Source organism: Telmatherina bonti (assembly GCF_933228915.1).
Source record: "Telmatherina bonti genome assembly, chromosome: 4".
NCBI classification, from domain to species: domain Eukaryota; kingdom Metazoa; phylum Chordata; class Actinopteri; order Atheriniformes; family Telmatherinidae; genus Telmatherina; species Telmatherina bonti.
Window position 1 is genome coordinate 41,632,119 of NC_136622.1, and position 18,261 is coordinate 41,650,379.

Sequence of the window (18,261 nt, forward strand, 5' to 3'; positions counted from 1 at the left end):
GAGGATCCTTCGTCACCTTTAATGCGATGGAGTTTCATGAGAGAAGCAAATTCATTCTCCTAATTTAGCGCTTTGTTTTACTTTTGGCGGCAGAAGAATTGTGGTCAAATGTGAGTTCATCACCACCGGTTAGTGCTCTACGTCCATGTTCCATTTGGGACAACACTTACCCACCGTAGTGCGCACTAGAGAGAGAAGTGCGTAGTGCACACTATGCACTAACGAATTGAGACACAGCCGAGGTCCCGACAGCTGCAGGCCAGCTCCCACCCCACTGCACCAGCCAATGTCCAGAGACTGGAATGCCCCCCCCCCCCCCCCCCCCCCCCCCCCCCCACCAATGGACCCCCATCAATTCAGAAGGCTCCTCACCCATACCTCCCCTGCCAACCCACGTTCCATCTTCCCATCCCAGCCCCTGCATCTGAGGGAGCAGCCAGAGTCGGCCGGAAGGCAGCAAGCCCCAGGTGGCACCCCTCTCCATCCACTCACACCCCCCCCTGAATCCACACATCCCCCTCCAACCCCCCCCATCTATCCACACACCCCCCCTATCCATCTACGCACCGTTGTTTACTGTCTATAGCGTGGAAACTGTTACATTCTTTCAATGAAGTGAACAAAACTCATCAAACAGGAAGTTTTTCAGTTTATTCAAACATTATTAAAAACACAACAAACAACAACACTGACGGTTGTGACATCACTTCCTGTTTCCTGGTTCAATCCAACAGGAAGTTCACTACAACTGCTCTGACGTCATTGTATTTCATCATCCAGGCCCAGGGTGTTACCATGGCAACAGCTAATTCTCTGACTGGATAGGGATTGTCCTGGTCTCAGAACACCAGAGAACCAGAACCAGAACCAGAACCAAAAGACTGCATCCAAACCTGATCATGATCCAGGTTCAGAAAATCTGAACTAGAACAGGAATCAAAACCAGAAATCATTTCAGTGATCAGAAACAATTCCATTATAAACTGTTCGGTTGGGAATTACTTGGATTAAAAACAACATTCTAACCAGATCCAGGTCCAGATCCAGATCCAGGTCCAGGTCCAGGTCCAGATCCAGATCCAGATCCAGATCCAGGTCCAGATCCAGGTCCAGGTCCAGGTCCAGGTCCAGATCCAGATCCAGGTCCAGATCCAGATCCAGATCCAGCTGGTTTCTGTGGTTTTGGTTCCAAGGTGACTTCCTGTCTCTGCTGTGTCTCCACAGACCAGATCTTTAGCAGTAGTAGTTTTCATCAAAAAAGGACTTTGTTCTGTGTGTCCGTCTCCGGTCGTCTACCTGTCCTTGGTGGAACGCAAGTCTGTGGTGATTGGGTCGTGCTGGATGGTCTGATGCAGCATCAGAGCCAACAACCCGGCTCGGTTGGTCATGGCGGTCCTGAGATTCCTCTCCTGCTCGAACAGCTCATCCAACTTGTACCACTGATGGACAGACAGACAGATGGATAGAGAGGTGGACATGTGGTGATTCTCTGTGGCCTTGCGTATGGTGTGAGTAATTTGGAGTAAACTGGATGGTGTTAATAAAGTTGGATTGAAGCGGTTACCACGCGGACTCTCTCGAGGTCCACCTCGGCGCGTCGCAGCTTCTCCCAGCAGTAATGTTTGTTGCATTTCCTCTTGGAGACGCGGCAGAACTCGCCGGTTGGCTCGAACACATCTTTCACCAGAGGACAACCACAGACCTCGTCTGCTGGAATCTGCAACAGAAGGAGGGCGGGTTCTGAAACTGGACCGGCAGAGACAGACGGGTCTGCTTTACCGGAGGACATGTACCTTTGGGTCTCTGGAATGTTCTGGACACAAAACCTGCAGCCGCTTACAGTAGGTCTTACTCTGAGGGTTGTAGACGTCACAGAACAACCTGGTGGCCCTGAGACGGGACAAGAGAGAGGGAGGAGACATCAGATAGAAGACAGAAAGGACACATGTGGACTGAGACAGAAGGTCTTACCCCTCTATTCGTGTTGGATACATAGAACCAAATGAAGTCTGACTCTCGTACTGTTGGACAGACAGAGAAGAAAATTCTGATTAGTTTAATCAGTTCTGCTTCATTGGCATCATCCTCCCCATCTGGTTCAATTCTGGTTTTATTCTGGCTGTATTCTAGCTGTACTCAGGCTGTACTCTGGCTGTTCTCCACCTGTACTCAGGCTTAACTCCAGCTGTACTCAGGTTTCACTCTGACTTTACTCTGGCTGTACTCCAGCTGGCTTTACTTTGGCTGGACTCCAGCGCTTTACTCCGGCTGTACTCTGGCTGTACTCCAGCTTTACTCCGGCTGTAGTCTGGCTGTAGTCCGGCTGTACTCTGGTTGTACTCCAGCTTTACTCCGGCTGTAGTCTGGCTGTACTCTAGCTGTACTCTGGCTTTACTTTGGCTGTACTCTGGCTTTACTCTGGTTGTACTCCAGCTTTACTCCGGCTGTAGTCTGGCTGTACTCTGGCTGTACACCAGCTTTACTCCGGCTGTAGTCCGGCTGTACACCAGCTTTACTTTGGCTGTACTCTGGCTTTACTCTGGTTGTACTCCAGCTTTACTCCGGCTGTAGTCCGGCTGTACACCAGCTTTACTCCGGCTGTAGTCCGGCTGTACTCTGGCTGTACTCCAGCGTTTACTTTGGCTGTACTCTGGCTTTACTCTGGTTGTACTCCAGCTTTACTCCGGCTGTAGTCCGGCTGTACTCTGGCTGTACTCCAGTGTTTACTTTGGCTGTACTCTGGCTTTACTCTGGTTGTACTCCAGCGCTTTACTCCGGCTTTACTTTGGCTGTACTCTGGCTGTACTCCAGCTTTACTCCGGCTGTACTCCACCTGTTCTCCACCTGTACTCTAGCTTAACTCTGGCTGTACTCCAGCCGTACTCTGGCTTTACTTTGGCTGTACTCCAGCTGTACTAAAGCTTTGCTTTGGCTTTACTCCGGCTTTACTCCGGCTGTAGTCAGGCTTTACTCTGGCCTTACTCTGGCTGTCCTCCACCTGTACTCAGGCTTTACTCTGACTTTAATCTGGCTGTCCTCCACCTGTACTCAGGCTTTACTCCGGCTATACTCAGGCTTTACTCAGGCTGTAATCTGGCTGTACTCTGGCTGTACTCAGGTTTCACTCTGACTTTACTCTGGTTGTACTCCAGCGCTTTACTTTGACTGTGCTCTGTCTGTACTCCAGCCGTACTCAGGCTTACCTCCAACTTTACTCTGGCTGTACTCCAGCTTTACTCCGGCTGTACTCCACCTGTACTCCGGCTTAACTCTGGCTGTGCTCTGGCTGTACCCAGGTATTACTCTGGCTTCACTCTGGCTGTACTCAGGCGGTACTCCAGCTGCACTCAGGTTTCACTCTGACTTTACTCTGGCTGTACTCCAGCTTTACTCTGGCTGTACTCTGGCTTTACTCTGGCTGTACTCTGACTTTACTCTGGCTGTACTCCGGCTGTACCCAGGTATTACTCTGGCTTCACTCTGGCTGTACTCCAGCTTTACTCTGGCTGTACTCCAGCTGTACTCTGGCGGTACTCCAGCTGCACTCCGGTTTCACTCTGACTTTATTCTGGCTGTACTCTGGCTTTACTCCGGCTTTACTCTGGCTGTACTCCAGCTTTACTCCGGCTTTACTCAGGTTTCACTCTGACTTTACTCTGGCTGTACTCCAGCTTTACTCCGGCTCTAGTCAGGCTTTACTCTGGCTTTACTCTGGCTGTACTCTGACTTTACTCTGGCTGTACTCCGGCTTCACTCAGGCGGTACTCCAGCTTTACTCCGGCTTTACTCAGATTTCACTCTGACTTTACTCTGGCTGTACTTCAGCTTTACTCCGGCTCTAGTCAGGCTTTACTCTGGCTGTCCTCCACCTGTACTCAGGCTTTACTCCGGCTGTACTCCGGCTGTACCCAGGTATTACTCTGGCTTCACTCTGGCTGTACTCCAGCTGTACTCAGGCGGTACTCCAGCTGCACTCAAGGGTCACTCTGACTTTACTCTGGCTGTACCCAGGTATTACTCTGGCTTCACTGGCTGTACTCAGGCGGTACTCCAGCTGTACCAGCTTTACTCCGGCTTTACCCTGGCTGTACCCAGGTATTACTCTGGCTTTACTCTGGCGGTACTCCAGCTGCACTCCGGTTTCACTCTGACTGTATCCTGGCTGTACTCTGTCTTTACTCCGGCTTTACTCCGGCTGTACTCCGGCTGTACTCCGGTTGTACTCCGGTTGTACCCTGGTTGTACTCTGGCTGTACTCCAGCTTTACTCCACCTGTACTCCACCTGTACTCTATCTTAACTCTGGCTGTACTCCAGCCGTACTCTGGCTTTACTTTGGCTGTACTCCGGCTATACTCAGGCTTTACTCTGGCTGTACTCCAGCGGTACACTGGCTGTACTCAGGTTTCACTCTGACTTTACTCTGGTTGTACTCCAGCGCTTTACTTTGACTGTACTCCAGCCTTACTCTGGCTTACCTCCAACTTTACTCTGGCTGTACTCTGTCTGTACTCCAGCTGTACTCTGGCTGTACCCAGGTATTACTCTGGCTTCACTCTGGCTGTACTCAGGCGGTACTCCAGCTGCACTCAGGTTTCACTCTGACTTTACTCTGGCTGGACTCCAGCTTTACTCCGCCTTTACTCTGGCTGTACCCAGGTATTACTCTGGCTTCACTCTGGCTGTACTCCAGCTGTACTCAGGCGGTACTCCAGCTGTACTCTGGCTTTACTCTGGCTGTACTCTGACTTTACTCTGGCTGTACTCCAGCTTTACTCCGGCTGTACCCAGGTATTACTCTGGCTTCACTCTAGCTGTACTCCAGCTGTACTCAGGTTTCACTCTGACTTTACTCTGGCTGTACTCCAGCTTTACTCCGGCTTTACCCTGGCTGTACCCAGGTATTACTCTGGCTGTACTCCAGCTGTACTCTGGCGGTACTCCAGCTGCACTCCGGTTTCACTCTGACTGTATTCTGGCTGTACTCTGGCTTTACTCCAGCTTTACTCTGGCTGTACTCCAGCTTTACTCCGGCTGTACTCCGGTTGTACTCCGGTTGTACTCTGGCTGTACTCTGGCTGTACTCCGGCTGTACTCCACCTGTACTCTAGCTTAACTCTGGCTGTACACCAGCCGTACTCTGGCTTTACTTTGGCTGTACTCCAGCTGTACTAAAGCTTTGATTTGGCTTTACTCCGGCTGTAGTCAGGCTTTACTCTGGCCTTACTCTGGCTGTCCTCCACCTGTACTCAGGCTTTACTCCGGCTATACTCAGGCTTTACTGTGGCTGTACTCCAGCGGTACACTGGCTGTACTCTGGCTGTACTCCGGCTGTACTCAGGTTTCACTCTGACTTTACTCTGGTTGTACTCCAGCGCTTTACTTTTGACTGTACTCCAGCTTTACTCTGGCTTACCTCCAACTTTACTCTGGCTGTACTCAGGTATTACTCTGGCTTCACTCTGGCTGTACTCAGGTGGTACTCCAGCTGCACTCAGGTTTCACTCTGACTTTACTCTGGCTGGACTCCAGCTTTACTCCGGCTTTACTCTGGCTGTACCCAGGTATTACTCTGGCTTCACTCTGGGTGTACTCCAGCTGTACTCAGGCGGTACTCCAGCTGCACTCAGGTTTCACTCTGACTTTACTCTGGCTGTACTCCGGCATTACTCGGGCTGTACTCTGGCTGTACTCTGGCTGTACCCAGGAATTACTCTGGCTTCACTCAGGCGGTACTCCAGCTGCACTCCGGTTTCACTCTGACTTTACTCTGGCTGTACTCCGGCATTACTCGGGCTGTACTCTGGCTGTACCCAGGAATTACTCTGGCTTCACTCAGGCGGTACTCCAGCTGCACTCCGGTTTCACTCTGACTTTACTCTGGCTGCACTCTGGCTTTACTCCCGCTTTACTCTGGCTGTACTCTGGCTGTACTCCGGCTGTACTCAGGTTTCATTCTGACTTTACTCTGTCTGTACTCCAGCTGTACTCTGGCTGTACCCAGGTATTACTGTGGCTTCACTCTGGCTGTACTCAGGTGGTACTCCAGCTGCACTCAGGTTTCACTCTGACTTTACTCTAGCTGTACTCCAGCTTTACTCCGGCTTTACTCTGGCTGTACTCTGACTTTACTCTGGCTGTATTCCGGCTTTACTCCGGCTGTACCCAGGTATTACTCTGGCTTCACTCTGGCTGTACTCCAGCTTTACTCCGGCTTTACTCTGGCTGTACTCAGGCTTTACTCTCACTTTACTCTGGCTGTCCTCCACCTGTACTCAGGCTCTCCTCCGGCTTTACTCTGACTGTCCTCCACCTGTACTCCGGCTGTACTCCACCTGTACTCTGGCTTACCTCCAACTTTACTCTGGCTGTACTCTGTCTGTACTCCAGCTGTACTCTGGCTGTACCCAGGTATTACTTTGGCTTCACTCTGGCTGTACTCAGGCGGTACTCCGGCTGCACTCCGGTTTCACTCTGACTTTACTCTGGCTGTACTCTGGCTTTACTCTGGCTTTACTCTGGCTGTACTCTGACTTTACTCTGGCTGTACTCTGGCTGTACTCCGGCTTCACTCAGGCGGTACTCCAGCTTTACTCCACCTGTACTCTAGCTTAACTCTGGCTGTACTCCAGCCGTACTCTGGCTTTACTTTGGCTGTACTCCAGCTGTACTAAAGCTTTGCTTTGGCTTTACTCCGGCTGTACTCAGGCTTTACTCTGGCTGTACTCAGGCTTTACTCTGACTTTACTCTGGCTGTCCTCCACCTGTACTCAGGCTCTACTCCGGCTTTACTCTGACTTTACTCTGGCTGTCCTCCACCTGTACTCAGGCTTTACTCCAGCGGTACTCAGGCTTTACTCAGGCTGTAATCTGGCTGTACTCCGGCTGTACTCAGGTTTCACTCTGACTTTACTCTGGCTGTACTCAGGCTTTACTCTGACTTTACTCTGGCTGTCCTCCACCTGTACTCAGGCTCTACTCCGGCTTTACTCTGATTTTACTCTGGCTGTCCTCCACCTGTACTCAGGCTTTACTCCAGCGGTACTCAGGCTTTACTCAGGCTGTAATCTGGCTGTACTCCGGCTGTACTCAGGTTTCACTCTGACTTTACTCTGGCTGTACTCAGGCTTTACTCTGACTTTACTCTGGCTGTCCTCCACCTGTACTCAGGCTCTACTCCGGCTTTACTCTGACTTTACTCTGGCTGTCCTCCACCTGTACTCAGGCTTTACTCCAGCGGTACTCAGGCTTTACTCAGGCTGTAATCTGGCTGTACTCCGGCTGTACTCAGGTTTCACTCTGACTTTACTCTGGTTGTACTCCAGCGCTTTACTTTGACTGTACTCTGTCTGTACTCCAGCTTTACTCTGGCTTACCTCCAACTTTACTCTGGCTGTACTTCGGCTGTATTCCGGCTGTATTCCAGCTTTACTTTGGCTGTACTCTGGCTTTATTCTGACTTTACTCTGACTCCACTCTGGCTGTACTCAGCCTTCCTTCAACAGAACTTCCTGTTGAACTGACCTTCGCGTAACATCGCTCCATGTGTCGCAGCGCCACTTTGGGGTTGATGGGATGACTGCAGGAAACACAGAAGATCTGTAGGTCGGTGTCATCGCCGTCGCCCTCGGTCACCTGCAGGCAGACAGCTGGATCAGACATCTGGTCCATGGTAAGGTGGACAGTCTGATGGCAACACAAACCTCCTCGTGTTCTTGGACCTGCTGGAGCTTGGCGTTGGCGATGATGCCCTCCAACTCATGGAAACGTTTTTCCATCAGTGTGAGGCGGAGCCTGGCGGCCTGCTGCTCCTTCCTGATTCGCTCCAGCTGCCTCCTCCCCATCTCCTCAGCAACGCAGGGACTCTGCTGCCACTGCTGGATCCTCTGAGGGAGGATCTCGTAGATCCGACTGGGGACGGAAATGGAACAGGTTTAAACCTGACCCGTCGGTGTGAGACTGAACCGGTTGAAGTGGCGCCGCAGCAGCCTCAGACCTACTTGGCGGCGAGCTTCATGCCACAGTCCTCGGAGCAGTATTTTGAGTTGTTTCTCGCTGGTTGGATGCAGCTCGGACCCAGACACTGCCTCGTTGCTCCGCCCACTTCTTTAACCCCGCCCTCTCCTGCCCGCTCGCTGTGCCGGACACGCTCTCTGTGGCGCTGCTTTACTTTGTGGCGCCGCAGCTTCATCTCCTCCTTCGGAGCGGACACAAACTTCTGCAGGAGGAAAGCCATGTTCGTGACATCATTTGTGACATCATTAAACATGTCAACCACCTGTCATCACCTTCTTCTCTGGTTTCTTTTCTCGTCTATTCACGTGTTTCACCTTCACTGCCTTCTTCCTCAGGGAGTCAGACTGAGCGTCTTCCTCCTCGCTGCGCCACACCTGCAACAGGAGGTAGTATCAGCCAACAGTAGGTTCCTGTGCAGCGTCTGATTGGTCAGAAACTCACCAGGTCTCTGTATCCTGCTGCCTTGTATTGCTCATACAGCTCCAGCTCACTCTCACTAAAACCTTCCTCCTCCTCGTCTTCCTCATCCTCCTCCGTAGGAATCCCTCTCCTAAACAGGCCACGCCCCCTGCTGCTGCTCATCTCCTCATCTCTGACCCGAAGCATCTTCTGCTCGGACATAGAGAGCGACGCCACTGTCAGCACCACGCTAGCAGCTCTGAAAGCCCCGCCCTCTACTGCCTGCCGTTTCCTGGAGTGTGATTGGTTGATTGGAAGCATTAAACTAATAGTTACAGCAGAGCGGCCACATGGCCAGCGTGTTGGCTCATCTTCAGCAGAATATTTAGTTCAGGAACTACAGATATGGATGGCCCATTTGGCCGGTTTGGAGCGTGGGGCGTCGTCAGGGTGAACACTCGGAGTGCATTCACAATGAGTTGTGTGCACCGCAAAGACCCACGGACGCTCACTGGGACAAATAAGCATTCTATTTACAGAAAACGACATCAGAAGACGTCTTTGGCAGCTGCTGGTTCATAGACACCTGACGGATGGATGACGTACCCGGGCGCGGACCTCGCACTGACGGAGGCGACACTTCTGCCGGATCTTGTTTGGACCTCCAAACTTCTTCATGTCTTTGCAGAAGTCACACTGAGCGCAGTCTTCTGTCCTCAGACAGGCGTCGCACTCGCCACACATCCGGGCCGAACGCTTGATCTGCAACCCCAGAGATGCAGGTCAAAGTTTCACCTGCCTGCTGATTCACAAGCCCCGCCCATGTTACCTGAGAAACACTCCTCCTGTCCAGCTTGGGCTGGGGGGTGGAGCTTCTGTCACCATCACTTTTATCAGCTCTTTCAGGCCCCGCCTCTTTGTCGTCCTTCTCTTTAGTTTTCTTCTGACGGTATTTAATCTCCAGAGACGGTTCTCTGTCTGCAGAGAACATCCAGAGAATGCAGAACACCTAACTCAGCAAATTGCTAACATACACTTGCTTGCACATCACCAAGCTAACTGCTAATATATATCCAACAGTTAACCGCTCGCACACAGCAAACTACATTTCCCATCTCTGAGGTTTCACAGTTCATCGGCTAAAAGTTAAGTAATCATGTGTTTGAGCGTCAGATCAGCCATAACTCCAGTCGGCTTGATGTCCAGACTCAGAGCCAAGGAGGTCTTCACTCATCAGCCTGCTCATGACAGGGAGGATTTTTAATCAGAGATCCTTTATTTATTCTCACATTGTTCCCGCTGAACTGGGAAATATTTCAGGTTGTGATGCTGCTGAAACACCATGAAGTTGTATTTTACACCAGGATGCTACAGCCTACTACTCAACACAGCTAATAGCTAGCTAACACACCACGGAGCTAACAGCTAACTAACACAATACACAGCTTACTAACACACCATGCAGCTAACTAACACACCACACAGCTAACTAACATACCACGCAGCTAACTAAAACACCACGGAGCAAACTAACACACCACGGAGCTTACAGCTAACTAACACACCACGCAGCTAACAGCTAACAGCTAACTAACACACCATGCAGCTAACAGTTAACTAACACACCACGCAGCTAACAGCTAACTCATCCACCATGCAGCTAACTAACACACCACACAGCTAACACACCGCGCCGCTAACTAACACAATACGCAGCTAACTAACACACCATGGAGCTTACAGCTAACTAACACACCACGCAGCTAACTAATACACCACACAGCTAACAAACACACCACGGAGCTAACAAACACACCACACAGCTAACTAAAACACCACACAGCTAACTAACACACCACGCAGCTAACTAACACACCACGCAGCTAACTAACACACCACGGAGCTTACAGCTAACTAACACACCACGCAGCTAACTAATACACCACACAGCTAACAACACACCGCGGAGCTTAGAGCTAACTAACACACCACACAGCTAAATAACACACCACACAGCTAACTAACAAACCACGCAGCTAACTAACACACCACGGAGCTTACAGCTAACTAACACACCACGCAGCTAACTAATACACCACACAGCTAACAACACACCACGGAGCTTACAGCTAACTAACACCCCACGCAGCTAACAGCTAACTACCACACCACGCAGCTAACAACTAACTAACACGCCACACAGCTAACAGCTAACTAACACACCACACAGCTAACTAACACACCAAAGAGCTAACAGCTAACTACCACACCACGCAGCTAACAGCTAACTAACACACCATGCAGCTAACACACCGCGCAGCTAACTAACACACCACGCAGCCAACAGCCAACACACCACACAGCTAACTAACACACCACACAGCTAACTACCACACCACGCAGCTAACAGCTAACTAACAGACCACGCAGCTAACAGCTAACTAACACACCACACAGCTAACTAACACACCACGGAGATAACAGCTAACTAATACACCACACAGCTAACTAACACACCACGGAGACAACAGCTAACTAACACACCACGCAGCTAACTAACACACCACGGAGCTTACAGCTAACTAACACAGCACGCAGCTAACTAACACACCACACAGCTAACTAACACACCACGGGGCTTACAGCTAACTAACACACCACGCAGCTAACAGCTAACTACCACACTACGCAGCTAAAAGCTAACTACTACACCACGCAGCTAACAGCTAACTAACACGCCACACAGCTAACTAACACACCACAGAGCTAACAGCTAACTACCACACCACGCAGCTAACAGCTAACTCATACACCATGCAGCTAACTAACACACCAAACAGCTAACTAACAAACAACGCAGCTAACTAACACACCACGCAGCTAACTAACAAACCACGCCGCTAACTAACACACCACGGAGCTTACAGCTAACTAACACACCACGCAGCTAACTAATACACCACACAGCTAACAACACACCGCGGAGCTTAGAGCTAACTAACACACCACACAGCTAAATAACACACCACACAGCTAACTAACAAACCACGCAGCTAACTAACACACCACGGAGCTTACAGCTAACTAACACACCACGCAGCTAACTAATACACCACACAGCTAACAACACACCACGGAGCTTACAGCTAACTAACACCCCACGCAGCTAACAGCTAACTACCACACCACGCAGCTAACAACTAACTAACACGCCACACAGCTAACAGCTAACTAACACACCACACAGCTAACTAACACACCAAAGAGCTAACAGCTAACTACCACACCACGCAGCTAACAGCTAACTAACACACCATGCAGCTAACACACCGCGCAGCTAACTAACACACCACGCAGCCAACAGCCAACACACCACACAGCTAACTAACACACCACACAGCTAACTACCACACCACGCAGCTAACAGCTAACTAACAGACCACGCAGCTAACAGCTAACTAACACACCACACAGCTAACTAACACACCACGGAGATAACAGCTAACTAATACACCACACAGCTAACTAACACACCACGGAGACAACAGCTAACTAACACACCACGCAGCTAACTAACACACCACGGAGCTTACAGCTAACTAACACAGCACGCAGCTAACTAACACACCACACAGCTAACTAACACACCACGGGGCTTACAGCTAACTAACACACCACGCAGCTAACAGCTAACTACCACACTACGCAGCTAAAAGCTAACTACTACACCACGCAGCTAACAGCTAACTAACACGCCACACAGCTAACTAACACACCACAGAGCTAACAGCTAACTACCACACCACGCAGCTAACAGCTAACTCATACACCATGCAGCTAACTAACACACCAAACAGCTAACTAACAAACAACGCAGCTAACTAACACACCACGCAGCTAACTAACAAACCACGCCGCTAACTAACACACCACGGAGCTTACAGCTAACTAACACACCACGCAGCTAACTAATACACCACACAGCTAACAACACACCACGGAGCTTACAGCTAACTAACACCCCATGCAGCTAACAGCTAACTACCACACCACGCAGCTAACAGCTAACTATCACACCACACAGCTAACAGCTAACTAAAACGCCACACAGCTAACAGCTAACTAACACACCACACAGCTAACTACCACACCACGCAGCTAACAGCTAACTAACAGACCACGCAGCTAACAGCTAACTAACACACCACACAGCTAACTACCACACCACGCAGCTAACTAACACACCACAGAGCTTACAGATAACTAACACACCACGGAGCTAACAGCTAACTACCACACCACACAGCTAACTAACAAACCACGCAGCTAAAAGCTAACTAACACACCACACAACTAACTAACACACCACGGAGATAACAGATAACTAACACACCACGCAGCTAACTAACACACCACGGAGCTTACAGCTAACTAACACACCACGCAGCTAACTAACACACCACACAGCTAACTAACACACCACGGAGCTTACAGCTAACTAACACACCACGCAGCTAACAGCTAACTACCACACTACGCAGCTAACAGCTAAATAACATGCCACACAGCTAACTAACACACCACAGAGCTAACAGCTAACTACCACACCACTCAGCTAACAGCTAACTCATACACCCGCAGCTAACTAACACACCACACAGCCAACAGCCAACACACCACACAGCTAACTAACACACCACGCAGCTAACAGCTAACTACCACACTACGCAGCTAACAGCTAAATAACATGCCACACAGCTAACTAACACACCACAGAGCTAACAGCTAACTACCACACCACTCAGCTAACAGCTAACTCATACACCCGCAGCTAACTAACACACCACACAGCCAACAGCCAACACACCACACAGCTAACTAACACACCACACAGCTAACTAACAAACAACGCAGCTAACTAATACACCACGCAGCTAACTAACACACCACGGAGCTTACAGCTAACTAACACACCACGCAGCTAACTAATACACCACACAACGAACAAACACACCACGGAGCTAACAAACACACCACACAGCTAACTAAAACACCACACAGCTAACTAACACACCACGCAGCTAACGAACACACCACGCAGCTAACTAACACCCCACGGAGCTTACAGCTAACTAACACACCACGCAGCTAACTAATACACCACACAGCTAACAACACACCGCGGAGCTTACAGCTAACTAACACACCACACAGCTAAATAACACACCACACAGCTAACTAACACACCACGCAGCTAACTAACACACCACGCAGCTAACTAACACACCACGGAGCTAACAGCTAACTACCACACCACACAGCTAACTAACACACCACGCAGCTAACTAATACACCACACAGCTAACAGCTAACACACCGTGCAGCTAACTAACACACCACGCAGCCAACAGCCAACACACCATACAGCTAACTACCACACCACGCAGCTAACAGCTAACTACCACACCACACAGCTAACTAACACACCACGCAGCTAACTAACACACCACGGAGATAACAGCTAACTAACACACCACACAGCTAACTAACACACCACACAGCTCACTAACACACCACGGAGATAACAGCTAACTAACACACCACACAGCTAACTAACACACCACACAGCTCACTAACACACCACGCAGCTAACTAACACACCATGGAGCTTACAGCTAACTAACACACCACGCAGCTAACTAACACACCACACAGCTAACTAACACACCACGCAGCTTACAGCTAACTAACACACCACGCAGCTAACAGCTAACTACCACACTACGCAGCTAACAGCTAACTACCACACCACGCAGCTAACAGCTAACTAACACGCCACACAGCTAACTAACACACCACAGAGCTAACAGCTAACTACCACACCACGCAGCTAACAGCTAACTCATACACCATGCAGCTAACTCATACACCATGCAGCTAACTAACACACCACACAGCTAACACACCGCGCAGCTAACTAACACACCATGCAGCCAACAGCCAACACACCACACAGCTAACTAACACACCACACAGCTAACTAACAAACAACGCAGCTAACTAACACACCACGCAGCTAACTAACACACCACGGAGCTTACAGCTAACTAACACACCACGCAGCTAACTAATACACCACACAGCTAACAAACACACCACGGAGCTAACAAACACACCACACAGCTAACTAAAACACCACACAGCTAACTAACACACCACGCAGCTAACTAACACACCACGCAGCTAACTAACACACCACGGAGCTTACAGCTAACTAATACACCACGCAGCTAACTAATACAACACACAGCTAACAACACACCGCGGAGCTTACAGCTAACTAACACACCACGCAGCTAACTAACACACCACGCAGCTAACTAACACACCACGCAGCTAACTAACACACCACACAGCTAACAGTTAACTACCACACTACGCAGCTAACAGCTAACTACCACACCATGCAGCTAACAGCTAACTAACACGCCACACAGCTAACAGCTAACTAACACACCACACAGCTAGCTAACACACCACAGAGCTAACAGCTAAGTACCACACCACTCAGCTAACAGCTAACTCACACACCATGCAGCTAACTAACACACCACAAAGCTAACAGCTAACACACCGCGCAGCTAACTACCACACCACACAGCTAACAGCTAACTAACACACCACACAGCTAACAAACACACCACACAGCTAACACACCGCGCAGCTAACTAACAGACCATGCAGCCAATAGCCAACACACTACACAGCTAACTAACACACCACACAGCTAACTAACAAACAACGCAGCTAACAGCTAACAAACACACCACACAGCTAACTAAAACACCACACAGCTAACTAACACACCACAGAGCTAACGGCTAACTAACAAACCACGGAGCTAACAGCAAACTAACACACCACACAGCTAAGTAACACGCCACGCAGCTAACAGCTAACTAATGCACCACACAGCTAACTAACAAACCACGCAGCTAACAGCATACTAAAACACCACACAGCTAACTAACAAACAACGCAGCTAACTAACACACCACGCAGCTAACTAACACACCGCGGAGCTTACAGCTAACTAACACACCACGCAGCTAACTAATACACCACACAGCTAACAAACACACCACAGAGCTTACAGCTAACTAACATACCACGCAGCTAACAGTTAACTACCACACTACGCAGCTAACAGCTAACTACCACATCAGGCAGCTAACAGCTAACAAACACACCACACAGCTAACACACCGCGCAGCTAACTAACAGACCACGCAGCCAATAGCCAACACACTACACAGCTAACTAATACACCACACAGCTAACAAACACACCACAGAGCTAACAAACACACCACACAGCTAACTAACACACCACGCAGCTAACTAACACACCACTGAGCTTACAGCTGACTAACACACCACGCAGCTAACTAATACACCACACAGCTAACAACACACCGCGGAGCTTACAGCTAACTAACACACCACACAGCTAAATAACACACCACACAGCTAACTAACACACCACGCAGCTAACTAACACACCACGGAGCTTACAGCTAACTAACACACCACGCAGCTAACTAATACACCACACAGCTAACAACACACCGCGGAGCTTACAGCTAACTAACACACCACACAGCTAAATAACACACCACACAGCTAACTAACACACCACGCAGCTAACTAACACACCACGCAGCTAACTAACACACCACGGAGCTTACAGCTAACTAACACACCACGCAGCTAACTAATACACCACACAGTTAACAACACACCACGGAGCTAACAGCTAACTACCACACCACGCAGCTAACACCTAACTCACACACCATGCAGCTAACACACCACAAAGCTAACAGCTAACACACCGCGCAGCTAACTAACACACCACGCAGCCAACAGCCAACACACCATACAGCTAACTACCACACCACGCAGCTAACAGCTAACTAACACACCACACAGCTAACTAACACACCACAGAGCTTACAGCTAACTAACATACCACGCAGCTAACAGTTAACTACCACACTACGCAGCTAACAGCTAACTACCACACCACGCAGCTAACAGCTAACTAACACGCCACACAGCTAACACACCACAGAGCTAACAGCTAACTACCACACCACGCAGCTAACAGCTAACTCATACACCATGCAGCTAACTAACACACCACACAGCTATCACACCGCGCAGCTAACTAACACACCACACAGCCAATAGCCAACACACTACACAGCTAACTAACACACCACACAGCTAACTAACAAACAACGCAGCTAACAGCTAACAAACATACCACACAGCTAACTAAAACACCACACAGCTAACTAACACACCACAGAGCTAATGGCTAACTAACACACCACGGAGCTAACAGCAAACTAACACACCACACAGCTTACTAACACACCACAAAAGTTTCTTATGTTTACCTCAATGTGCTTGGGAACATTGGGGAACACTGGTTAACACTGGGGAATGCTGCGGAACATTGGGGAATATTGGGGAATGCTGTGTAACATTGGGGGACATGTGGGAACAATGGGGAATGCTGGGGAACATTTGGGAACATTGGGGAATGCTGTGTAACATTGGGGGACATGTGGGTAGCAATGGGGAATGCTGGGGAACATTTGGGAACATTGGGGAATGCTGTGTAACATTGGGGAACATTTGGGAACCATGGGGAACGCTGTGGAATATTTGGGAAGATTGGGGAATGCTGTAGAAAATTTGGGAACATTTGGTAACGCTGGGGAACATTTGGGAACAATGGGGAACGCTGGGGAACATTTGGAAACAAACACTGGGGAATGCTGTGGAACATTGGGGAACATTTGGGAACGCTGGGGAACGCTGGGGAACATTTGGAAACACTGGGGAATGCTGTGGAACACTGTGGAACATTAAGGAACTTTGGGGCACGCTGACCTCTGCAGGACAGACAGTACCACACCCGGATGGCCTTGGCAGCTTTCTCGGAGATGCCGATGCAGTCGCCGTGGAACCACTCGGTGCAGCTATCGCAGCCTCTGGCAGACACAAACATGGCAGCCGGTCAGCTGACGTGGCGCCATCGACACATCAAAGAAGAAGATTTCTTACATCATGAAACAGTTGATGTCTGGTTTCCTGCAGACACAGTAAACTGGAGCGCTGGGGGTTTCCATGACAACTGGTCCTCTTTCACCTCCCTCTACCTTCCCTCCCGCCTCCTCATCCTCCAGGTGGGGCTCGGCTTGTGCAGCTTCCTCCGACTGAATAAACAAGTAAACAAACAAACACACAGGGTGGGTGTAAACGTCTATTGCCATGGCAACACCCCCGGTAAGAAGCTCGATAAAAGTAAAAACTCAGTGATGAACCTGAAGTTACCACGATGAGGCGGATCCTGGGTTCAGGACCCAGAATTTGTCAGACCATGTTCTGTACCTGCAGACCATGATCCGGATCATCAGACCAACAGTACATGGATCATGAAAACACAGCAGAAAATAAACCAATAGGGGAAAACAAACAAACAAACAGGTGTAGTGAACTCCCTGACTCATCGCATTCTGCATCTTAACAACAGATTCATTCCGACTTTTACTCATATCATCTATTAATAGATTCACCTTGATTGACCTACATTCGTCCGCTTGTAACGAATCCAGTCTGGTCCTCGATTTTTCTTTCCAATCTTCTTTCCATTAATGATCTTTGATAATGGACGTTATGATCTGTGTTCCATCTTACGCAGGCGTCTCACCGCCTTCAAGTACCAGCCGAAGTGACATCGTGGTCCGCCTCCTCCTAGTATAGCCCCGCCTCCT

At 49.6% G+C, this 18,261-nt stretch overlaps 1 protein-coding gene across 1 annotated transcript; it reads right to left on the reverse strand.

The window, feature by feature from the left end:
* Positions 1-767: 767 nt before the first annotated feature.
* Positions 768-17,624, reverse strand: LOC306754678 (CXXC-type zinc finger protein 1-like). Its single transcript, XM_079238726.1, has 13 exons — positions 17,552-17,624; positions 17,378-17,478; positions 9,244-9,392; positions 9,021-9,176; positions 8,457-8,624; positions 8,288-8,389; positions 8,000-8,217; positions 7,703-7,910; positions 7,524-7,634; positions 1,972-2,021; positions 1,794-1,890; positions 1,565-1,717; positions 768-1,439 (listed from the first exon to the last, which is right to left on the reverse strand). Exons 1-13 carry the CDS (start codon positions 17,614-17,616, stop codon positions 1,293-1,295), a joined length of 1,725 nt encoding a protein of 574 aa, XP_079094852.1. The 5' UTR covers positions 17,617-17,624; the 3' UTR covers positions 768-1,292.
* Positions 17,625-18,261: the final 637 nt, after the last annotated feature.